The sequence below is a fragment of the Coregonus lavaretus genome (assembly GCF_964263955.1).
Source record: "Coregonus lavaretus genome assembly, chromosome: 31".
NCBI classification, from domain to species: Eukaryota; Metazoa; Chordata; class Actinopteri; order Salmoniformes; family Salmonidae; genus Coregonus; species Coregonus lavaretus.
The window spans coordinates 39,853,465-39,863,614 of record NC_140018.1 but is presented as its reverse complement, the minus strand read 5'-3'; the positions used below and the strand labels follow the sequence as shown (position 1 = coordinate 39,863,614).

The 10,150-nt window shown below is 41.3% G+C and overlaps 1 protein-coding gene across 1 annotated transcript in view; it reads left to right on the top strand.

The window, feature by feature from the left end:
• Nucleotides 1-1,060: 1,060 nt before the first annotated feature.
• LOC311106732 (uridine diphosphate glucose pyrophosphatase NUDT14-like) overlaps nt 1,061-10,150 on the top strand; it is a gene marked incomplete at its 5' end in the record, with an annotated part of 70,565 nt that continues 61,475 nt past the window's right edge. The window contains one exon of the mRNA XM_084149132.1: nt 1,061-1,141. Within this exon, the coding sequence (XP_084005258.1) occupies nt 1,061-1,141 (81 nt within the window). The remainder of the gene's footprint in view (nt 1,142-10,150) is intronic.

The following is a 10,150-nucleotide window of genomic DNA, read 5'->3' as shown; positions in this document are numbered from 1 at the left end:
GTATGTACCTTTGCACCATTGTTTTCCCACTAAAGATATTATGACACTTCCTGGATGTGGTGTCATTTTAGAAAGGGGTTATTTTCTAAAACAGAGAATTACAACAAACTAACAGTGTGGGAAGTGATATTGATAAGAGATAATTTAACTAGGACTATAAAATAATGAAGAAATTTATATTTTAAGGCTTATATATTTCTCTTGGAATTTGATGAATAACACCTGGGGACATGGCAAAAACGCCTACATCCACACACAAAAAAAGTGTTCAAAATGCATACAATTCCCTTTCATTATCCATATTTTTTTGTTTTTAAGGTAAAGGACACTGGATCTTCTATTTAAAGCCTTTTGGAATCCACATTTTACACCAATAGCACTTGCTTGTCCTTAAGGGTGTGTTCCTATATTCACTCTGGTGTGCCAGAGTGCGCTCTGGGCGTTCATAAATTGAGAGGGTTTTCAGATTGTTCGTTTGTAAATTCAGAGCGGTTCACTTTTGGAGTGTTCAGAGCCACACTGGACGCTCTGGCCAAGGAGTCGGTTTGATCCGTGCGTTCTGACCTCATAATGGCTGTCAAGCACCCAAGCTAACTGGCTAACTTGCTAGTTACTTCCAGACACAAATGAGAGAACAGCTCACTCTGATCATTTTACTCGCCCTAGCAGAGCTGGATAAGCTGTTTGCATGTTATTTAGAGCGTTGGTGACTATAACTGTGCTGCTGGCAACGATGTAATTGTTTTTTTTGCCGACGTTACTGACATCAGTTATTCTGCGCTCTGGCTAATTTACGAACGCATCCTAATTTATCATGAAAATTATTGTATTTTTTAGATTACTTTGGTTTATTTACGCAATATATTATTCATCAATCATCATTCAATGTCCTGCACACACAGATAATTCATGAACATGCTATTCGACTTTAGGTTCAACACTAGTGTATTTTGTCCTTACTAGGGAACCGTAGGCATTTGTCTTCACTCTCCACTACGATCTGCGGTTTGTGCTATCTGAGGTGAGATAAGCACCGGTGGGCAGCTTAGCAGTGTGAACTATGGAGCAGATAAATGATATCCAGGTCATTCCGTGCACCAGCTCCAAATATCTGAAACCATTCAGGGTGCACTATAGCCAGGTGAGTCCAACTAGCGTTATATCATCCAGTCTGAATTCCGGACACATTCATTTCTATTGCTAGTATCCCAACCCCCATTCATTTAGCCATTGCTTTATTGTGCAGCATCAACGGCGTAACCTTCATAAAAAAACGGTGCACCATATTTCAGTGATAATTATCGACTTTTCTATCTTTATTAAATGTGCATCGCCACTGCCACCGAAAATGTACTCTTAGCATAAAATGTAGATATTGTCTCAAGAGCACATGCTTTACATTAACGTTAGCTAGCTAGCAACCTAGCTAAGTAGCTGGCTAGCTTGCTGGAAATGTAGAATCAATCAATCAATCAATTTTATTTTATATAGCCCTTCTTACATCAGCTAATATCTCGAAGTGCTGTACAGAAACCCAGCCTAAAACCCCAAACAGCTAGTAATGCAGGTGTAGAAGCACGGTGGCTAGGAAAAACTCCCTAGAAAGGCAAAACCTAGGAAGAAACCTAGAGAGGAACCAGGCTATGAGGGGTGGCCAGTCCTCTTCTGGCTGTGCCGGGTGGAGATTATAACAGAACCATGCCAAGATGTTCAAAAATGTTCATAAGTGACAAGCATGGTCAAATAATAATCAGGAATAAATCTCAGTTGGCTTTTCATAGCCGATCATTAGAGTTTAAAACAGCAGGTCTGGGACAGGTAGGGGTTCCATAACCGCAGGCAGAACAGTTTAAACTGGAATAGCAGCAAGGCCAGGCGGACTGGGGATAGCAAGGAGTCACCACGGCCGGTAGTCCCGACGTATGGTCCTAGGGCTCAGGTCTCTCAGTTGGCTTTTCATAGCCGATCATTTAGAGTTGAAAACAGCAGGTCTGGGACAGGTAGGGGTTTCGTAGCCGCAGGCAGAACAGTTGAAACTGGAATAGCAGCAAGGCCAGGCGGACTGGGGGCAGCAGGGTGTCATCATGCCCGGTAGTCCTGACGTATGGTCCTAGGGCTCAGGTTCTCAGAGAGAAAGAGAGAACGAGAGAATTAGAGAGAGCATACTTAAATTCACACAGGACACTGGATAAGACAGGAGAAGTACTCCAGGTATAACCAACTAACCCCAGCCCCCCGACACATAAACTACTGCAGCATAAATACTGGAGGCTGAGACAGGAGCGGTCCGGAGACACTGTGGCCCCATCCGAAGAAACCCCCGGACAGGGCCAAACAGGAAGGATATAACCCCACCCACTCCGCCAAAGCACAGCCCCCGCACCACTAGAGGGATATCCCCAACCACCAACTTACAATCCTGAGACAAGGCCGAGTATAGCCCACAGAGGTCTCCACCACAGCACAAACCAAGGGGGGGGGGGGGCGCCAACCCAGACAGGAAGATCACGTCAGTAACTCAACCCACTCAAGTGACGCACCCCTCCCAGGGACGGCATGAAAGAGCACCAGCAGGCCAGTGACTCAGCCCCTGCAACAGGGTTAGAGGCAGAGAACCCCAGTGGAGAGGGGAACCGGCCTGGCAGAGACAGCAAGGGCTGTTCGTTGCTCCAGCCTTTCCGTTCACCTTCACACTCCTGGGCCAGACTACACTCAATCATATGACCTACTGAAGAGATAAGTCTTCAGTAAAGACTTAAAGGTTGAGACCGAGTCTGCGTCTCTCACATGGGTAGGCAGACTGTTCCATAAAAATGGAGATCTATAGGAGAAAGCCCTGCCTCCCGCTGTTTGCTTAGAAATTCTAGGGACAATTAGGAGGCCTGCGTCTTGTGACCGTAGCGTACGTATTGGTATGTACGGCAGGACCAACTCGGAAAGATAGGTAGGAGCAAGCCCATGTAACGCTTTATAGGTTAACAGTAAAACCTTGAAATCAGCCCTTGCCTTAACAGGAAGCCAGTGTAGGGAAGCTAGCACTGGAGTAATATGATCAAATTTCTTGGTTCTAGTCAGGATTCTAGCAGCCGTATTTAGCACTAACTGAAGTTTATTTAGTGCTTTATCCGGGTAGCCGGAAAATAGAGCATTGCAGTAGTCTAATCTAGAAGTAACAAATGCATGGATTAATTTTTCTGCATCATTTTTGGACAGAAAATTTCTGATTTTTGCAATGTTACGTAGATGGAAAAAAGCTGTCCTTGAAACAGTCTTGATATGTTCGTCAAAAGAGAGATCAGGGTCAAGAGTAACGCCTAGGTCCTTCACAGTTTTATTTGAGACGACTTTACAACCATCAAGATGAATTGTCAGATTTAACAGAAGATCTCTTTGTTTCTTGGGACCTAGAACAAGCATCTCTGTTTTGTCCGAGTTTAAAAGTAAAAAGTTTTCAGCCATCCACTTCCTTAAGAACCTGATGCCTAGCTACAATATCTACATTTCTGTGGTTGTTGCAAGTTGAGTGCTAGCTTGCCAAGGCATGTGATGTCATACCTTGTTGAGATGTGTCAAAGGAGAGATGGCATTGCTAGTTTGATAGTGACTTTATGAGGTCAGATGTTGAGTTTCAGTATGAAAATGTATGCACTCACTAACTGTAAGTCGCTCTGGATAAGAGCGTCTGCTAAATGACTAAAATGTAAAAATGTTGAGCATTTGGGTGCTGTGCTGAATTTGCAAACCTATTTTACTTTCAGTGATATATTTGGATATAACCAGGGAACTCACACAAGTCCACTTATGAATGGAAACCACCAGTATTTTATGGTCTACAAATCATCTTATTGAATATTTAATCTAAAGGGCAGCTAACAATGTAACGTTAGCTAGCTAAATTCCCTCGGGGGATAAAATGCATGTTAGGATAGCTTTCTAGGTAGCTATATTAATTCCACTAGTAACTGTACTCTTAGGGTACAGTAGCTATTTGTTTGGAAGATGGATACACTTGAACTAATTACCAATAGCAATGTGATGTTCAAGATGACCGTATTTTTGTGGTTGATTGTATGTTCGTTGATTAGGCAATAGTTCTGTTCACATGCAAATAGGCGATGCATATTTGACTACTTATAATAACACAATTGGAACCAGGTGAAAAATAATAATAATTGGAACCAGATTTTGCAGTCGTTGCCATTCTTGAATTAGGCTGTTACCACTTTCTGGATCGAAAGTTATGCTCAGGTCAATCAATGACATGTAGGCTTCTAGAGTCTGGCCTATTGCCTCTCTCCTTTGACACTTTCCTTCTAGAAATGCGGAATTGTTCTGCTGTGATTTCTTTGGCAGTGAGACCCTTTGTGGCGGGCAACGTTTTATCACATTCAGTCAACCTTTCCTGAGATAATGACATTTCTCCTTCTGTGGATTTTATAAAGGGCATTACACGCTGTTTTGGCAGGAGGGCACCTGTAGATGTTTCAGTCCCAATAGTTCTCCCCCGTCTGGGCTTGTGGTCCTGGCATTTCTCAATATGCTGTAACGCTTCCTGTCATTGTGTAGAAGTGTTCTGCTTCTCAGACCCATTGTTGCTCTTTAGGTGTTTGAGTCATAGGCTTAATGACCACTGTTGAGCCCTATTGGTATGGCATTCCTGGTTTTCTTCCCTTTGCTTATAACAGTCATCCTTTGTGTTATAGCAGAGACTTGATACTTGAAGTAGGGTGTTAGGGGACAAAATGAAACTTTGGTTCTGGTGTTATACTTTGTATTGTTATATAGAAACTTCTCATGAACACAAACAACTTTTTATTTCACGAGGATAGGACTTACCATTGCTGAGATCTTATTTTCAAGTTATCGGAAAATATCAAAAGGTCGCGGACAGGTCAATGTTAATCCTAGTCAATCATTTCACCAAATCACCTGTCTGGATTCTTAAATTCAACACGTTTTGTCCAAATATCTCAAGATAGGGTGGTCATATTGTTATTAAATTCATTCAAATTAAAGTACAATTTAAATAAAAATGCTATATTATGCAAATTAGGCAGTCCTCTGTAGCTCAGCTGGTAGAGCACGGCGTTTGTAACGCCAAGGTAGTGGGTTCGATCCCCGGGACCACCCATACACAAAAATGTATGCACGCATGACTGTAAGTCGCTTTGGATAAAAGCGTCTGCTAAATGGCATATTATTATATTATTATATTATTATTATAATTACAAAAATGTAAGTGCAATAATTTGAGGTATTCATGCTTTATGCAAAACGGAGTTTGTAACAATTTATTAAATTAGAGATAAAAAAAAGTATGCAAATGATATACTTAATATGCTAATTAGTCTGTACGGAATAAAAATAAAAAAAACATTAATTTAAAGTAAGGTGGTCTTATTATTAACACATTGATGAGTAAGGTGCCGCCCGTGTGTTCATGCGCGCACACACACACCAGGGGTAGTATCAGTGTACATATAATTGGCAGGGCTCTAGAAGCACCTTTTTTACAAGGAGCCCGTGGGTTTCCGTTAGCCGGTCATAACCGTCTTTTGGTCGTAAAAAGAAATAATAGAAAAGCAGATAAATAAAATTGGCACAAGCCAAGTGTCCGGTAGGAGGAGAAAAATCCCATTGTGAAATAATGCTTTTTAGCCTATTAAATGATGGAAATACCAGTTGATGTAAATACAATTGACCGGTTATGCTTATCGGTCTATGGGTTCATTTGCATAATTTAGTGGAATGAAATTGGCGTGTGTGTATATTCGTTATGTGTCTTATTTATCAGACGCGCACAGCATACAGATACAGAGCCTTTGAGCAGAAAATCATTGCTCAACAATTCTAAATGCAATAGTGTGTTAAAATAGTTTTTTGTCCATGATTAAAAATAGCTGAGAACGAGAGACTGAAAAACAGCTTCTATCGCAAGGCCATCAGACTGTTAAATAGCCATCAATTGCCGGCTACCACCCGGTTACTCAACCCTGCACCTTAAAGGCTGCGCTATTTACATATACATGGAATCACTGGCCACTTTAATAATGGAACTCTAGTCACTTTAATCATGTTTACATACTGCTTTACTCATCTCATATGTACAGTTGAAGTCGGAAGTTTACATACACTAAGGTTGGAGTCATTAAAACTCGTTTTACAACCACTCCACAATTTTTTTTTTAACAAACTACAGTTTTGGCAAGTCGGTTAGGACATCTACTTTGTGCATGACACAAGTAATTTTTCCAACAATTGTTTACAGACAGATTATTTCACTTATAATTCACTGTATCACAATTCCAGTGGGTCAGAAGTTTACATACACTAAGTTGACTGTGCCTTTAAACAGCTTGGGAAATTCCAGAAAATTATGTCATGGCTTTAGAAGCTTCTGATAGGCTAATTGACATCATTTGAGTCAATTGGAGGTGTACCTGTGGATGTATTTCAAGGCCTACCTTCAATCTCAGTGCCTCTTTGCTTGACATCATGGGAAAATCAAAAGAAATCAGCCAAGACCTCAGGTAAATAACTGTAGGCCTCCACAAGTCTGGTTCCTCATTGGGAGCAACTTCCAAACGTCTGAACAACTTCCAAACATGTTCATCTGTACAAACAATAGTACGCAAGTATAAACACCATGGGACCAAGCAGCCGTCATACCGCTCAGGAAGGAGACACGTTCTGTCTCCTAGAGATGAACTTACTTTGGTGCGAAAAGTGTGAAGATGCTGGAGGAAACAGGTACAAAATTATCTATATCCACAGTAAAACGAGTCCTATATCGACATAACCTGAAAGGCCGCTCAGCAAGGAAGAAGCCACTGCTCCAAAACCGCCATAAAAAAGCCAGACTACGGTTTGCTACTGCACATGGGGACGAAGATCGTACTTTTTGGAGAAATGTCTTCTGGTCTGATGAAACAAAAATAGAACTGTTTGCCCATAATGACCATCGATATGTATGGAGGAAAAAGGGTGTGGCTTGCAAGCCGAAGAACACCATCCCAACCGTGAAGCACGGGGGTGGCAGCATCATGCTGTGGGGGTGCTTTGCTGCAGGAGGGACTGGTGCACTTCACAAAATAGATGGCATCACGAGGAAGGAAAATGATGTGGATATATTGAAGCAACATCTCAAGACATCAGTCAGGAAGTTAAAGCTTGGTCGCAAATGGGTCTTCCAAATGGACAATGGACCCCAAGCATACTTCCAAAGTTGTGGCAAAATGGTTTAAGGACAACAAAGTCAAGGTATTGGAGTGGCCATCACAAAGCCCTGACCTCAATCCAATAGAACATTTGTGGGTAGAACTGAAAAGGCGTGTGCGAGCAAGGAGGCCTACAAACCTGACTCAGTTACACCAGCTCTGTCAGGAGGAATGGGCCAAAATTCACCCAACTTATTATGGGAAGCTTGTGGAAGGCTACCTGAAACATTTGACCCAAGTTAAACAGTTTTAAAGGCAATGCTACCAACTACTAATTGAGTGTATGTAAACTTCTGACTTTACTAGGATTAAAATGTCAGGAATTGTGAAAAACTGAGTTTAAATGTATTTGGCTAAGGTGTATGTAAACTTCCGACTTCAACTGTATTTTTAGTTCTCAACAGGTAATTGAAACGCTCTTCCCATTTGCCATTCAAATGCATAGGTAACGAAAGGCAGGTTTCAGCGCATCACACACCACTTTGCAATGAGCTGGATGTTGTATGCATTTTGAAAACCATAGCAACTTAATTGTTTGAAACCTGAACGTTTTTAATACATATTATGAGGCATGTTTTACCTTGCTTCAAAGTAGTCTAGGCAAAATCCGACCATATCCGTGGAGGCAATTGTTTTATAAAAACGTCCATATGCCATTGAAACCAGTAGCCTATTTCTCTCATGTTCTATTGGTTTTTCAACTTTCTTTCATTATCCGGTAGTCAAATGCACATTCGCACGTAGCCTACTGCCTTGTGTGCATTGCTGCGCTAATATCAACCCTGGAGGACAAGAACACCAGCCTAAACGACACTGTTGAAAAAATTAAGTCTGATCGAAAAACTCGAACAACTTAAATACCAGGAAAATTACAGTGGGAGAAATATACTTTGGATCAGAGGGGTTCCCGAAATCCACATAAATACGGGAGATTGTGTGAAATACATTTTACGCAACCTATTTGATAACACACCGGAGGATGTTAACAACATGACCATCGAGAGAACACATCGGACACTGACGATACTGCGCCCAGGACCAGCCCCACACAAGCCCCGGCCTATCCTGGTGAAATTCTTACGATACACTGACAGGGAGAAGGTCCGGCTGAGCCAAAGAGCTTAGGACCTTTCACTGGAAAGGGACCAAGATGGAGTTTTTCCCTGACTTTTCCAAGGAGGTTCTGGACAAGAGATGCGGTCACGGAGGTGAGGCATATGTGCATGAAACGGGGACTGAAATACTCATTGCAATATCCCGCCGTGTTCTGGGTTACCGTGAGAGGATCACTACGTCGTTTCACAGACCCAAAGGAGGCAAAGAAGTGTGTCATGGACGTCAATGAGGCTGAACAAATTGAGTAGTGTGGTAGGCTATGGAAGATCCGCATGGTGGCAGTGGTTCATCACGGATGGACAACCATTTTTCTCTAAGGTGATCGAACCTCCCATGTTGTGAGTAACAGTCTCATTGAGTGTTTATGCTACGAATGCTGCCTATAATTTATCTTCCTGGTTTACAGTTGACATCATTATAGTACTAGATTAAACAGGAATATAGTCCAAGCATATAATTCTGTATTATGGTTATAGTGGGGATAAACATATATTATTTTAAGTTTTCACCCTAATAACAGCAATAGTGGGTCAATATAGGCCATAACAGGCGTGTTTGTGCCATACGTGATGGGCACCACCCAAAGTGTTAGTCAGCTTATTTTATTTTATCATTATTATGACCTATACCGTTCTCCCGTTTGTGTTTGACCTCAGTTTACATCCTTGTCTTTTGGAATTAGACCGTTCATGTATCAGTCTACATGAGAAAGGTAATCTCTTCTCTTTGCGGGAATAATGATCAGCCAAACAAAAACACTCAGACGTGATTAGGCTCCAAGAGACCCACCTGCTGGAAAAGGATGCTCCTAGGGTGGGAGACAGATGGTTGGGCAGTGCTTACCATAATACATTCAACCAAAAAAAAAGAGGTGTCCCTATTTTATTTTCCAAAAGTATACAAGTGGAAAAAGAGTTTAAGGACAAAGCGGGACGAATCTGGATTTTACTTGTAAAGATTTCAGGACAAAACATAATATTGGGAAATATTTATGCTCCAAATGAGGAGGACCCAGACTTCTTCCTCAACTTAACAAAATAATACTGGATTTCGGTGATTTTCGTCTGGTACTAGGGGGGGATTATAATCAGGTCCCTGATGCTTTTTTAGGTAAATCCAAAACGGGTCTAACCAGGACCTCAAAAACTCAAGAAGCAATTAAAACACTGTGTAAAGATGCTGGTCTTTATGATATATAGAGATTGATCAACCCAACCGCTCGTGATTACGCATTATTTTCAAATAGGCACACTGTTTATTCACGCATCGACTACTTTCTGATCTCACACTCTCATAGATAAAGTGGGTGCTTGCATTGTGGGCACGTTAGCTATGACAGATCATGCTTCCATTGATCTGACTGTTGGAATTGGAGCAGAAAGAGAATTTTTTTTTTAAAAAAGACAGTGCGAAACAGGTACATGTCTGGGAAGCTTTTAAAGCTTACATACGCGGAGTAATGATACAACAATCAGCTACTCTTAAGAAACTAGATAAATTGATAAACTTGAAACAGAGCTCAAAACGCTGGAGAGGGAATATTGGTCCAATCCTAACACGAGCTGAATACTTTATTCAGTAAAAAAGCTGAATATTCACTGTACAGACTGAAGCAGAGATGGTACAAATCAGGTGAAAAGGCAGGAAAACTGTTGGCCAGTCAATTGAAATCTAAACAGATCTGCAAGTAGGTGGAATCTGAAATAAGACAGGCAAGCTTATTACCAATCATAAAGAAATTAACAATATATTTCGAGACTATCAGTAGCTTTATACTTCAGACGGTCCTTTAGATATGCAGAAAGCAGAGGCATTCT